Source organism: Cornus florida, unplaced genomic scaffold (genome assembly GCF_030987335.1).
Source record: "Cornus florida cultivar Cherokee Brave unplaced genomic scaffold, ASM3098733v1 CherokeeBrave_3.0.0_Hap2_Chr11, whole genome shotgun sequence".
NCBI classification, from domain to species: Eukaryota; Viridiplantae; Streptophyta; class Magnoliopsida; order Cornales; family Cornaceae; genus Cornus; species Cornus florida.
Genome location: NW_026775581.1, coordinates 108,316,058 through 108,332,180, shown reverse-complemented (window position 1 = coordinate 108,332,180; position 16,123 = coordinate 108,316,058). Strand labels below are relative to the sequence as shown.

Below are 16,123 nucleotides of genomic sequence, written 5' to 3'. Positions count from 1 at the left end.
TAAGTCTCTTAATTTCCATAAATAATATGGAATTATTATTTTTTTTTAGTCATTTGCAACAATTAGCTATTGCAAGGAAACTGATGACTTAAGTAGAGGATGGAAAGATTTCATATTCTTTTGAAGTTAGAAGAAGAAGTCGGATTATCATTAACTTGTCTTAAAGAAGCAGGGTGTGTCAAAGACAAGATGGTGAGACCAAATACTTATATAAAGATGAGGTGCAGGGTATGTATGGAAAGGTCTTAGTTTGTTGACTTTTGTTGAGTTAAGTCATAGTTGACTATTGATAAATGGAATTACCAATGGACTTTCAATATTGGTAAGTTTATCATAACTTAGTGGTAGAGAGATTTAGTTGCAAAATTTGCTTTTGAAGATACTCCAATTTAAACAATAGGTACAAACGAAAGCTGGTGGTACCGGACTAAAGGTACTTTCTGTAGACAAATTTGATGGAGGATGCAAGGATTGAGTTTCACAACTCTTAGTTCTTTATTCACCCTGGTAGAAACATGATGCTTCACAATATGAAGTAGATGTTTGGAGGACAGGCAGGAGGAGGAATATAATGTTTTTTCTCTAAGTCTAATATTTATTAGATAATAGAGATGGACCATCAGAGATCACTGGATTTTTGCAGCTATTTTCTATACTGAAGTGGAAATGACAGAGCATTTTCACAGATTTAGTTGAGGGATTGCTGATTTGATGCAAGGGTCAGGATTCTGGATGGGATATTGGTTGACTGATAAAATTAAATCAGTTTCACTTTGTCTATTTTGATCAAGCTGGTAAGATATCAGTTCATACGAATAGAACGGATCATGAGATGGCTTAGATGGATGCAAAGTGTGAATCATCAAGTTTCGTCTGTTGGAAGTGAAGATGGAAGTGGATGCTCTCAACAAACGATAGAATATTTAAATTTGTCGGTTAGTTGTTAAGTTATCAGATACATTTATAGCATGTGTAATAATAACACTTGTTATTACTAAGGTAATTTAGGAGGTCAACTTTAAATATCAGAGCTGACCCTAGAGAAGGTGTTACCTTACTCAGATGGAGTTTAAGGTACTGGAGAAGGATTTAGTAGTTTCTGTAGATAGTGTTATGACAGTCGGACGACTGAGCTGGAAAGTTTATAATTTTTCTCGGTATGCTCAGATGGTTAGAAGGACATCATGACATCAAATGTCGGTTTTGGTGAACAGATACAAATAAGGATGCATATATAATTGCCCTAAGTGTCAAACCTGCTACAAATGTGGAAAGTTGATCATCGGATATTATAGGAATCTTTAGCCACTGCCTATAACAAATATAGAAGTTGAATTAAATAGGAGTGACGGTCGGTGGGAAAGATTGACATTGATTTGGAATTTCAATTTTTCAAATGGAATCCGAGTGGTGGATTGAGAAAGATCGCTTGAGGACATAAATTTGAGTGATGCTTATTTTAGAAATTCATAGTAGTTCTATAGTTCAGTGATAGTGATGTTATAGCATGTGGATGTCCATATTACTGGATGCAAAGTGCTATTTCGGAGGAGCTTTATGAAGATTTTAGAGAAGTAGCTCTACTTCATATATATAGACGGAGGAATTAATCGAGAGATTAAATTAAACCATAAAGGATATGTTTGAGGCGTATATCCTAGATTTTCATGGACAGTTGGAAGTGTTTACTTCACTTGTCAGAATTTTGTCTGTGATATTGTTGGCATAAGGAGATTAGTGTGACAACTTTGGAAGTTTTGTATCTTTCACAATGTATACCTCTCATTTGTTGGTTGGAAATGGAAGTAAGGGTTGTACAATTAGACCTCGACTTCATTTAAAAATATGTTGAAAATAGATACTTCCCTTTATATTGAACTGCGCGCGGTTGGGAAACAACAGTAGGATGTTGTAAATAGTTGAACTCGTATACTAGAGTTTTTCTATCAGGGAGTAGTTTACTCGTTCTGTTTTCTATGTAGGAAGAAGGCGATTTTTGGAGAAAGGTAAATTTTACTTATTACATTGACTTTTAGAAAATTGTGTTTTGCAATTGAGGCAGTCGCCTCTGAATTAGCGTTACCAAATTATTAGCTCTGGGTGCATAGGAGTTTGTGCGTATATTCTATGGCACTTGGAGGTATGTAGATCATTCCCTTGTCGACATGGGAGGATTACGTTGTTATTTGATACAACCTACGCATCGTATGATTATTGTGTTTCTTAAAATATAGGAACCCTGTCTACCACTTGGTATATTGGAGTTAAGTGGAGCCCTTATAGTGAGGTTGCGTCTACTTGGGAATAGAAGGATATTTTTCGCTCACAGTTTCCAAGCATAATGGAAGAATAATGGAAAGAAGTAAGGGCGAATTCCGAGGACGGAATTCCTTTTGTTAGGGGGGAAGAATGTAATACCCCTAATTTTAAAAGGATAGTCTCGGTATTTAGTTATTTATTTTTATTGTATTTTTTTTAATTGTTTAATTGATTATTTGACTAATTGTTTATGTGTTTAATTGAATTAAGTGTTACTTGATTAATTGGCTACTTATCTATGTGTTATTTGTATTTTGTCTAGGTGTTATTTGTATTATTTGTTTAATTAGATTGTGTGCTTAAATAATGTATTTGATTAATTGTAATTAATTGTAAATTAAATGATTAAATGTTTTATTTTATTTTATTTTATGGTTATGGTTAGTGGTAATGGGCTAACTAATTAGGTCCCATGAACTACTTGGATAGGAGGTTGGATGGGTATGGATAATTACCCATGGATAGTTGTATATGTATATATATAAATATATATGTATATACATATATATAAAAAGGAAAGTAATTTTTTAATATTATAGTAACTTTAGTATTAATAAATAATCTGATGTATATATTTTATATATTTATATAATAAGGATATACATATATTTTATACGTAACATGTTTGAAGTTACCTTTTTAATATTATGGTAACTTTAGTATAAATAAATAATCTGATGTATATATTTTATTTATTTAATGAGGATACAGATATATTATATACGTAACATATTTTAAGTTACTTTTTAATATTATGGTAACTTTAGTATAAATAAATAATCTGATGTATATATTTTATTTATTTAATGAGGATATAGATAGATTATATACGTAACATATTTTAAGTTACCTTTTAATATTATGGTAACTTTAGTATTAATAAATAATCTAATGTATATATTTTATTTAATTAATAAGGATATACATAAATTATATACGTAACATATTTTAAGTTACCTTTTTAATATTTTCATTTTTTATTTTTCTTTATTAAGTTGACTTGGATTGGAAAAAGGAATAGGGTTATTATTTAGCCTATAAATATACAACTATAGGTTGAAAAAGGAGTGAAAATATATCACGTAATATATTCTATAGAGAGAGGGTTAGAGAGAGAAGGAGAAAGAGGAAGGAATGAGAAGAAAACCCTTTAGAGAGAAGATCAAGGAAGAAGAAGTTTAACTTTCAATCCGAAAGTTTAAGGCAAGTTCTTCTTCTATCTCTTTCCCTTTGATTCGTGTTTCTGTACATGCCTAGGAAATTCCAGGATTTATTAAACACATAAAATTAAATAATTATGCATGTTTAATTGGATTAAAGTATAGGTTTTTATGAAATTGGTTCATATCTGTTCTTGTGTTATAAATTAAAAAATGCATGATTTTGATTTGATTTCTGGTGTGAATTTTTACATGTTTGAATTATGTATTTTTCATATCTGTGGAATGATGGAACGTAGAAACATGCCTAGGATTCTTGAACATTAAATAAGGACTAAGTTTGGGTTTAAATAAATTTAAATACACTCAATCATAACGATACTTGCTATTTAAATGTTTAAACAAACGAATGGATTTAATCTTTTAAAATGCTTTAGCAATTGAGATTAAATGTGTAGGATGAATTGGATATAGAGAATGCTTATTTGACGATATAATAAAATATCATCATGTATAAGATTCAGTTTGTGTAGGACATATGATATAGGAGCTTAAATAAATAATAAGTCATTCATATTATGTGATAACTTGATATCATATTATCATAGTTATTTCTGAAATGTTTGATGTATTTCTTTAATTATTACATCAATTGTTGGATTGTGTGGTTTAATGCACCGGTATGGGACGGTGGCATTCTAGGGACGGATTAACTTATCAGTTAAGTCCTACCTATTTTATATAAGGGAATGGATTAACTAAAATGTTAAGTCCTACTTATATTTAAGTCAGGTCAGCTGAACAAGTTGAATGATTTATAGAGGATTAATTTATTATATAAGGGAATGGATTAACTAAAATGTTAAGTCCTACTTATATTCAAGTCAGGTCAGCTGAACAAGTTGAATGACTTATGGAAGATTAATTTATACTGGATAGGATGGTTACTAGATTTTATATATATAAGTATGGTGCCATGATATGAGCTTGAGTGTCAGAATCAGTGGTTAGGGTGCGTATATCGCTAGAGATGTGTAGCTAGATATAGTGTAGTTGTGTACCCTGGTAGGTCTAGGTACTCATGCCCACTATATGTGCGTTTTGCATGTTACCTACTATTCAGGTTGAGACAACCCTATAGTCTAGTGAGGTTCCTTTAGTGTGTATATATATATATACGGACTACTAGTTACTGTTGGATTGACTAGGATGTATACGTGTATCGGATCTCTGCTTGGACTGTAGTAGAGTAGAACTTGTTTGTGGGCCTGACCCACCATTATTTTTCAGGTGTTCGTCACGAGTAGAGTTTGTTCGTGTTGAGCGGGGATCAGTCTACTTCATTCTTCCGATGCTACATAGGAGTTCCTTTATTATTCAGTTTCCTGTTTTAGATTACTGTCATTTGTTTAGTTTGGATTTTCTAGGAGTCCACACAGTATGGATTCCTGAGTTGTATTTTGGAGGATCAGTTGTATCAAAAGAGTTTATTAATTAATGGAAATATATTATGAGGTTTATTATTAGATTATCATTTTAGTTTCTTGTCAGCATTTTATTTATTCTTCTTTATTCTTTTGGTACTCTGTGTTCGTTTATTATCAATTTGTTTTGATATCCTCGGGTATTCGGGCGTGGGCATGGCCAACCCGCATTCAAAAATTCGGGGGTATCACAATGACCATATATCGGACGGCAGAGGCAACAAGGTTCAGATGAGTATGCTCCAATAAGCGTCACCTGCAAGGCTGAGGAGGTAGCAGTGGTAGAGCTCCTATTCGGCTCTTTTTCGGTGCGCATCTCTAATTCACGATTCTCTTTTTCTTACTTTATCGGCAGTTTTAGATGGGCGGTATTGATGGAGGGGAAAATAAATGGTGGCAATTGTAGAGCTCTTCATCAGCGTTTTCTTCGGTGGGTAGTGGTTGCAGTGATTGTGACTGGTGTGTGGTTATGTGTGTGTGTGTATATATATATATATAAGGGTAAAGTACAGCCACACCCCCCTGAGGTTTGGCAAAAGGACATTCAGAGGAAACTTATCTGTTTTTTAGACAAAGACAGCCACTAAAGGTTCAAAAATGGACAAAGACACCCATTTACATGAAAATTTGACTAAATTACTCTTTGACCTTTTAGGAGACTTTTTCAACTTTACAATTTAATAAATTAGACCAATCTACCCTCATGAATAATTTATGCATAAAAAAAAGTAAAAAAAATAAAACTTTATATTGTTTACCTTTTTTTTTTTTTTTTTAATTTACTTTATAAATGTCCCAACTTCTTGAAAATGTAAACGTCTAAAATGATTTTTTGATTCAATACATATATTTCAAATAAATTATATTTTGTTATTACTTCTTTTTTTTTTCTTTTTTTTTTTTAAATTAAGATGCTTAATTCTTTCATCTAAAAAAATTAAACCAATCTTTTTTCCTTAAAAATAAAAAATATGGTACCAGTATAACTTTATGCATCTTAAATTATATATTAAATATTATGCATTTCCTAACATAAAAGGAAAAAAAATAATAATAAAAAAACAAATGGAAAAAAAAAAAAGGTATGCATAAAGTTAAGATGGTACCTGTTTGAAATAATGTATTGGATCAAAAAATCATTTTAGACGTATTAATTTTTAAGAAGTTGGGACATTTATAAAGTAAATAACAAAAAAAAAAAAAAAAAAAAGTGAACAATATAAATTTTTTTTTTATGCATAAATTGTTCATGAAGGTAGATTAATCCAATTTATTAAATTGTAAAGTTAAAAAAATCTCATAAACGGTCAAAGGGTAATTTAGTCAATTTTTCATGTAAAGGGGTGTCTTTGTCAATTTTTGAACTTTCAGGTGGTATCTTTGTCAAAAAAACAGATAAATTTCCTCTAAGTGTCCTTTTGCAAAACCTCAGGGGGTGTGACTGTACTTTACCCTAAGAAAGATTAAAAAGGTAATTTAATTATTTAATTATTTTAATATTTTACAATTAAAATTAATAAAAGAGTTAAGGTTATATTTTAAGATTCTGTTTTGATTACAAATCTCACAATGAAATGTCATTGTCAACAAATAAAACAACTTGTATATGTTCGTTCTTATCTCAAATGTAACGACGAGATATATGTCATTGGCCTCTGGTCTCATCTCATACATGTTAAATACATTGAAAAGAGTGCACTTTTGTTTTCAAAGTTTATTATGAAAATATTGGAAAATGTTAAGTCATTGCTTCATAACTTTCGCATCGGGTGTTGGAATTTCATATCTTTTCTGCCCGGACTCAGAATCAGACGATTCTTGAGTCTAATTTTGTTCATTTTTCGTTGTTTTTCCAATGGTGTGTACGGTGGCACCCTTTTCAGTGAGAAATGACCATTTTGCCCTTACTTAGTTCATCTCTTTTCGGGTTAGGCATTCTTGCTTCATTTGCTTGGCTCATTTGAGTTCCGTGGCTTCATGGAAAGTCATTTTGGGGCCCTAGGGATAACGTACATCTCTTGAGGTCATTTGGTTTCTTTCGCTTCCGCATTTCGGGTCCATTATCAGGTCAACTTCCGGTTCATCACTAACGCACCGGGTTGAGAAATCCGGGTCGTTACACCAAACTTAAGGTATGTTATTGTACTTTACCTTAATTTTTAGAGAAAAGTGCAAAAAACCTCTCTGAACTATTTAAGAATCAGCAATTAACCCCCTGAACTACTAAAATTGCAACTAACCCCCTAAACTATGCATTTTTGTTGCAGATAGCCCCATCCGTCACTGTTCTGGTCGGATTTCACCGTTAAAGTGATCACGTGATGGTCATATGACATACACTATAATTGTAATGACATTAATGCCCTCGTGACCTTGAAAAAACACTAATACCCCTTATTTAAAATATTAAATCCACATCCCTTTCATACACCCCAAACACACCTTATACTGTTGATCTTCTTCAGAATATGGCCTGAATGAAAAAAAAAAAAAAAAACGGGACTCAGCAGATGAATATAGCTCTCATCTCCTCTCTCCCTTCCTCTGTGTATATATATACATACATATATATATATATACATACATATATATATATAGCTCATGTTCTTGTATGGATTGTTTGGACAATGGTAAATTTTCAGATCAACAAATTTTGCTTCCCCCAGCAATTTGATATAGGTAATGTAGAAATTTGAGCTTTCAATCTCTATGTTTCAAGAAAAAACAGAGCAACCCAATATACCCACGCCGTCATCGCTTCTTATCCACAGCCACCGCCATCACACCGACGCCAACAACAGCCGCCGCCTTTCCCCAATAACCACAGTTGCCGCATCTCCCCAACAACCACAACCGCAGCCATCTCCAAGCTTTTCCCCAAGCCCATCCTCTACGTACCGCCGTTAGCACCCATCATCGTCGTCGCCAGTCGCACAACCTAATCGTCGGCACCGTCAATCGCCAATCGATGGCCTAAGCGTACAACCCAATCGCCGTTCACACAACCCGTTTTCAACTGCTAACTTCTCTGGACCAAACCTATTTCCCAAAATTCCCAAAAATACTAACTCCATATAACTCGCTGTTTGTCGTCATACTCCAGAAAAATCGACTCGTTGCCACTCAACCCAAATCTATCTCTCTTCTCTCTGTGCACATATATATATATATATATATGCGTGTGTGTGAGTTTGAGTCCTTGCATACTTTTGGGGGAGACAAAAAAAAAAAAACCGAACCCATCTCTCTCTTCCCTCTGCGCGCATATGTATATTCGTGTCCGACTGGTTGTGAGTTTGAGTTGGATTTCAGTGAGCTGCAACGCGAGTTCACCATCATAGCCCGCTGCTCACCACCCCAAGCTCTCCACGGCCGAGCCAACAGCTAAGCTCTCCACAACCAGTCGATTCTTGCCTGCCGTCTATCTCCACCAACCTCGCCGGTCAGAGCTCCACCATCTGAGCTCTCTGTCATCGTCTCCACCAGCTGATTTCTCCACAGTCAAGCCGAGCATGAATAGAGATCAAAATTCGCAAAACCCATTGCACAAATTACTAGAATTACCAGGATTTGAATCAATAGTTTCACTCAAAAACCATAACCCATTATTATGTGACTTGAGAAGTAGACTAAGAGATCAAAAGGGCCAAATGGGTTGGGGATGATTGACGATAAGGGTTTGAATTTTGGGGGATCTTGGGATTCGTTCTCGGATGATGATGATGTGATGAGGATTTGGATGTCAGAGGCATTGCGGAGTTTTTGGAGGAATTGACGACAGTGGCCGCATGGGGCGGCGGAGATGGCTATGTAGAGGAGGCGGGGCTCGCTGTGGTTAAGAGATGGTGGCGGCGGCTGTGGTTGAGGAGAAGTGGTGGCGACAACTATGGTTCAGATGTGGTGGCGGTATAAGCGGGGAGACGATGGCTGCGACGGCGGTGGGCGTCAGAGGAAAGGGATGGGGAAGGAAGGTTTCTGTGGATGCTAGCCCGTTCTTTTTTCTTTTTTTCTTTTTCTGAAGAGAAGGTTGGCATATTTTGATTGGTTTATAGCATAACTCTCAAAACGATATAGTTTTAAATAAGGGTAGATTTGTCTTTAAATGTTTCCGACCAAGTCACCTACCGAAATGTAATAAATCAATAGTTTAAGGGGTTTCTTGCCATAAAATCATAATTCAGAGAGATTTTTGTAATTCAAGGGAATTAGTTGCAAAACCTCAATAGCTCAAGGAGATTTTTTTTTGCACTTTTCTCTAATTTTTATATTACATGTGGTTCTCTCCAAACTCAATCTGAGGTTAATATTAAGAGGAGGACTCACTTACCTACATTGCACCCTTTGGGACCAAACGGACGTTAACTTTTCAGTAACTACACCGTTTCTCTCTCCTCATCTGCATTAATTGTCGATTCCCACAACAATCGCTCAATGGCACTGTTAACCCAATTGTTGATTGCTCTAATCTCAAACTTGTATACCTCTACGGCAATGACTTCCCGGCGGTATTAAATCAACGATAGCTTCTCTTGGCCGATTGCCCCGATTAGGCCTCTCTAACAACAATCTCAAATGCCCAGTCCCCAACGAAATCGTCTTCTTTTTCGTCTTCTAATTCTAAGTCTCTAACAGACCGATCTTTTGGAGTCCCTTGAGTGGTCTCAAATTGTGGATTGTCTCAGAGTTGTCTCTTTTCTGTACCGCCGGAAGTTTTCAAGAGAAAATCGGAAATTTTACAGAAACCCGATCTGAACCGATGATTGAACCGTCTGTATCCAGACTACCATCACCATGTTTCCCTCACCGTACCCGACAAAACCCAAAAGCAAGAGGCCGAGACCAAACAGTTGTGTGTGGTGTTTCTGCTCGTCATTTCTGACCGAGTTTTGGTCCTCGCTGTCATCTTCTTCTTCCACTCTTTGTCTACTTTTGGTGAACCTAGTTCATAACATTAACGTGTTCTACGGCTTGGTAGACCGGCGGCGAAGAAACACAAAAAAGAATCTGATGGCGGATTCCGACGAGGGAATTAGGGTATGAAAGTTTACGTTAATGTCTGTTTGGAATCGGAGGAGAGAGAGAGCAACAGTGTCTTTGGTGGGTGTAGAGAGAGAAAGTTAGAGGACAAGGAGAAAGAAACGGTGACGTCCATTTGGTCTGTGCAGTGTAGGTAAATCAACTCGTCGATCTTTACGTGTCTTCATATTAACCCTTAGATTTAGTTTGTGTTCTTCATCTTGAAGGTTAAAGAATCAAGTCAATAAATAATATCTATTTTGACATTGTTTGTATGCAGGGAAAGGACAGACTTATTCGAGTAGGGACAGGTGTCCTGGCGAAGATGCTATTATTATTATTATTATTATTATTATTAGGGTTAGGTGTAAAAAAAACTCCCCTCATAATATATAAAATGTGTAATTATTTCTTATTATTTAAAAAATCCTTCTACTTTGAACAAATCGTAATTTTAACAGTAAAATTACTAAATTAATCTTACTTTATCATTAACAAAAAACCAAACAAAAAAAAGAAGACAAAATGTCAAAAGTAACTTTAAATTCATGTTTTCAATATTCTTCGTCTGCCCTAACATAACAATACTCTGTATAATTATACATACTCCATAAAATAAACCCACTGCTTAACTATTCACCCACCAGCCTTATCTTTTATTCCATATCCGTAAATAAATCCAACTATCTATAAAAGATTGAGATAATAATGCTTAACTAGTAAAAAATTAATGACATTTTGTATTCGTGCTTAAAGTTAAAATTTGAAAAAAGAGCATGCAAGCGTAAAAAATTGCAAATAAAAAATAAACAAGTCCACACAAATGAAAATACTTATAAAATTGATCCAAACTTCCTAACATTGCTTTGACATGGCCTCATCTAAATACAATAAATAATTTTCTATCTAATTTCCTCTCTATTTTTTTTATGATTTCTACCTCTTAATTTTTTCTCTTGATCTTTTTGAAAAGATTGGAATTGGATTGCAGATTTTTTTGATCGAGTCAAGTAACATCTTCCCGATTATGCTCTCTAGCTCTCTATTAATACTATGAAATTTTTTGGGGTTTGCTGATTCCAGGTGCTCTGTTTTAGAGAGAGATACTTAGTATCAATAGCACAGAGAAATTTTAGAGAGAAAAAAAAAAAAAAAAAAAAAAAAAATTAGAGAGAGAGATTATATTAAATTTAGAGAGATATATTATATTTTCTTATATAAGGAGAGTTCTAGGAATGGAAGGAAAATATATGGAAATTATAGAATTAGAATAGAATATTTGCAAGAAAGATCATGTATGTGTGTGTGTGTGTGTATATATATATATTGAAATAAATAATATTAAAAAAAAAAATTAGAAATGATGTACAATGCCAGAATCTCACTTGACATAACAAAAAAAATATAGTATCATAAAAAAATAAAAAATAAAAATGATATTTTCTTGGGAACAAATTGCTAAACAAGAACCTCAAATATGGTAAGTAAAATTATGAAAAGTAGAGAGTGTCTATATGAGATATCGACAAAGATAAGTGAAATTAATCCAATAAAAAGAAAAAGAAGAAGTTTCGGTCTTCCAAAGTGGCACATGCATTCCCACGTTTCCCATGCAATAAACTTAATTTCATATTAATGTAGAGACATAGACGGGCTTTACGTACGAATGCAAAAATAATAGAGTGAGAACGAATGGGGTTAGTTGACTAACAATTCTCATCCCCTCATTTTTAAAGCATTTAAATCGAATTTTGTGAGAGATCAACAACTTGTTGTGACAAATTAATTACAAACACATTATTAAATAAATTCAAGCATTTAGATCAAATTTTGTGGGCGACTAGAATCATCACATTTGCTGGCATTCAAGCACGAGTTTTGACCAAAATTGTAGCGGCAGATACAATCCATTTACATCTCTCTAGTACCAAAGTTGATCTTCTTCTGGAAATTATTTATTAGCTTTAATGAGAGATTTTATATGTAGGAAGACCATTCATATATGTTGGGGTTTGCTAAACAAGTACCATATGATAATTTAAAAGAAGTGATTCCAACTTGGTTAATGTCAACTTGAAAAGATGTGATTCCGACTTGGTTAATTAATGTCAAGGAAAAAGATGCAGGAATTAGTTTAAAGTCAATTATTTTATTGTCACGGTCAATCTCATAATAATTATCATATGGTACTTGTTTAGCAAACCCCAACATATATAAATGATCTTCCTACATAAAAAAACTCTCGTTACAGCTAATAAATAATTTCTAAAAGAAGATCAACTTTGGTCCCAGAGAGATGTAAATGGATTGTATTTGCAGCTACAATTTTGGTCAAAACTCGTGCTCAATTTAAGTCTGATTTAAAATTTGATGACTCTTGAACGGTAATATTAAGTGACACTTAAATTTTGGTCAAAACTCGTGCCCAACCCGCACCCTAAAGTAAACTTGCCTCATGGAGTGTCACCTGACCTCAATTACTTAACCCGCATTAATTCTCAATTTAATTTCCATAATGTTATCCATATACACGTGGATATTGTATTATAATATGATCAATATATATATATGTATATATATATTTGAACGGTAATATGATCATAATGGTTATACACACACATTTGTATAAAGAATCAAGACATATATGAATAGAGAATAGTCACGTGACCATCCAAGCTTAAGTTAATTTTTTTGAGGAAGGAAGGAAAGCATAACCTATGGAGTAGTAATGTTGGACGAAAAAAAATCTTACAAAAACAATCAAACTTGGTTCTTTACATGCCAAAAGTACAAAAGACACGTACATATGCCAAGAACTGTGATCTGCAATCCATTTTCACCGTCCCTTTAATTTCATGGCTCACAAGTCCTAACGTAGTTTTCTAGCCAACCTTGGCCTTATGTGATTCTAGTCTAATGTCACAATCCTTAATCACCTCACAGAGTGAATTATAGGAGGATCCATCTTTCTTCAAAGCTTTCTCTGCACTGTATTTTAGTTCTTTCACTCTCTCTCTCATCAGCTTCCCTTCTTTGCACTCCATCACAGTCCTCACCATCCTCTCTATCTCCTCCCTTCCCACCACCTTCTTTGTCGGCAGCACCCTCGGCCGGACCGCCACGCCAAGCTCCTCCGTCAGCAAAGCAGCATTCAGTCTCTGCTCAGCATAGAGTGGCCATGCAATCATAGGCACCCCATGGACTATGCTCTCCAAACTTGAATTCCAACCGCAGTGCGATACAAACCCCCCTACTGATGGATGGCTCAGGATCTCCACTTGGGGGGCCCAAAGTGGGACCACAACTCCCACTTTGTGGGTCCTGTTCAAAAACCCATCCGGCAGATAGTCAATGGTATTATCGGAAATATCGCTTCTTGATTTGAAAAACGACGCATCCGTACTACCCTCGATGGGTTCGCGCACTACCCAAACAAATCTCTGTCTGCTCAGTTCCAAACCCCAAGCCAGCTCAGTCATTTGCTGAGCCGACAACGTCCCCCCACTCCCAAACGAAACATATATCACTGACTCACTGGGTTGCAAGTCGAGCCACTTCAACAACTCGCTCCGCGAACCGGAACATTCGACCGGCCTCCTCAACGGCCCAACCGGATAAACCGGTACCTTAACAACCGACCGGAGGGTTTCATCTTCTCTTAAAGATCTGAGCGTTGTAGGCTCCAGATCATCCCACGTGTTCACCAAAATCCCATCGGACAGCGAGTACTCAAATCCAATCCGGACGTGCTCATGATACGTCTGATCATTCCGGTCCAGCATGGGGTCAACAACATCTTCCGGTCGGACCGGCCTGCAACCGGGAAGTCTCAGCGGTTCGGTCTGATCAACATACTCACCCGTCACCTCCTTATCGAGTACGTGACAGTAGCAAGCGAAAGCGACGAACCACGCAGTGCTGGGGACGTATACGTACTTGGGCATGTTGAACTCGTCGGCGATCTCTAAAGACTCGGTTCCGAAGAGGTCGACGACGAGGGCGTGGGGCCGGCTGTTCATGGAGGAGATGGCGGAGCGGATGGCCGGGCGAGCCTCCCGCATCATCACTGCAAGCTGGGTGACGACTGTGGCGGCGGGGTCTAATAGGCCGGAGATGTCGACTGGAGGTAGGTGAAGGATGCGGAGAGATTTGGGGGCGGTGGGGAGGTTGAGAAGCTGAGATTGTGGTGGTGGTGACGAATGGGTTGTGACGACGAGAATAGTGACGTTGGCATCGTGGTGGGTGACCAGGCGTTCGCCTAGCATGAGAACGGGGATGAGGTGGCCCATGCCGGGGCTTGATAGTATAGCAAAATGGAGCTTGCTATCCATAGTTGAAACTATGTGAGAGAGATGAATGTAGAGATGATTTTTTTTTTTTTTAGCAGAATGTAGAGATGAGTTTACTGTCTTGAGCTTTTGTAAAAAACTACTTATAAATAAGTGTGTGTATAGTATATTATATTTATTTTTTGGAATATTCATTTGGCATTCGTAGTAGCCCCGATGGATACAACGGCCAGTGTACCATGCGGGTTAGATTTTTTTAGTTAAGAACAATTTTCTATCACCAATTTTCTATCTCCAGAAAATTAAAAAATAGAAGTAGAAAGTAACGTACTGAATATTCATCATGTTATTAATATTTCCAGTTTGATAAGATTTCCGTTGAATTTGTTTGTTTGGTTTATAATAATGTAGTACTCTATGTATATATATATATATATATATATATATATGGTTAGATTATTTTAGTTAAGAACAATTTTCTATCACCAATTTTCTATCTCCAGAAAATTAAAAAATAGAAGTAGAAAGTAACGTACTGAAAATTCATCATGTTGTTATTAATATTTCCAGTTTGATAAGATTTCCGTTGAATTTGTTTGTTTGGTTTATAATAATGTAGAACTCTATGTGTGTATATATATATGGGTATAATTATAAGGTGGGTGGAAGAAGCTAGTGATACTAAATGAGTCAGTACGAGTCTACGTGGCTGTCTATGCGTTAAATATAATGAGCCTTATTTTAAAATATAAAGTAATTAAATATTTAGAAAGTACTATCTTTTTAATATTTTTACAAATAAATATAAAAAATCCTATCATTGTATTAGGATTTCATCTTAATATTCTTTATTGGCAATTAAAGTTTGAATCACTGTGAAACTTTAATATATGTATATATATAATTAAATTGTGTATCTTTCATTATATATATATATATATGTATGTATGTATGTATGTGTGGAGGGAAAAAAACTCCCCCCAATAAAAAACGCACACGTTACCACTATCCATATCTACATTCCAAGGACATATAAGGCCCATCATGCTCAAACCCAAATTGAGGGTATTTACAGCCCAAGACCATTGTTATTTATCTTCCAACTTCCATCAAGGCCGAATCAAGAAGTCATCAGCCAAGCTTATGACTATTTAACATCCGGCCTGTTACTCAAGCCCAGCCGGATCAAAATATATCCAGCCCAAGAATGCACAAGTCCTACCAGTCGAAGGATTTACTGTAGAAGGAAAACTCTGAGATAGGAAGTTCTGTATAAGGCAAGTTTTATGTATGGAAAATTCGACAATGGAAAGAACTTTATTAGAAAAGAATGTTTATATAGAAAGAATTGGAGGGCAAGCAACGTGAGTCCTACCATAATTTTGCAATCTTTTGTATATAAATAGAGGCTAAGACCTCCAATAAAAGGATCAAGCAATTCTACGCTTCTCTATATACTGTTCTTGTTTATTTTCATTGTTCGTTGAGTGAGTTGTTTTATTTTTCTCAATCATTATTGGTTGAGCAAAATTCTGCACCTACACTTTGGCGCCGTCTGTGGGAACCGTATAAAAATATATTCCCACTTGCTCTTCAAATTAAATCCTTTAGTCGTGTCTGGAATGTCAAACGGAGAGTCAGCAATGAATCAACAGATAGAATTGATGCAAAAGATGCGAGAAGAGTTCTTGCACCAATTTGAGACACTCCGGCAAGCAAACGATACGAGTGTCGCCCAGATAGCTGCGCTTCAGCAGCAGACTCATACGCTGCACACGGCCATGGCTAGGCTAACGCCACAACCACCACCAGGCGATGCTGCGGCACCACCCCCCACCCGGAATTTACCTCCGGT

General features: G+C 35.6%; 1 protein-coding gene across 1 annotated transcript; it reads right to left on the bottom strand.

Moving 5' to 3' along the window:
* Positions 1 to 12,861: 12,861 nt before the first annotated feature.
* Positions 12,862 to 14,582, bottom strand: LOC132281817 (anthocyanidin 3-O-glucosyltransferase 5-like). Its single transcript, XM_059783485.1, has one exon. The coding sequence runs from the start codon at positions 14,461 to 14,463 to the stop codon at positions 12,862 to 12,864; it is 1,602 nt and encodes a 533-aa protein (XP_059639468.1). The 5' UTR covers positions 14,464 to 14,582.
* Between the last annotated feature and the right edge of the window lie 1,541 nt (positions 14,583 to 16,123).

Bases quoted from the DNA above. Each gene is read 5' to 3' on its own strand.
- LOC132281817 (XM_059783485.1), bottom strand. From the start codon at position 14,463: ATGAATATTCCAAAAAATAAATATAATATACTATACACACACTTATTT.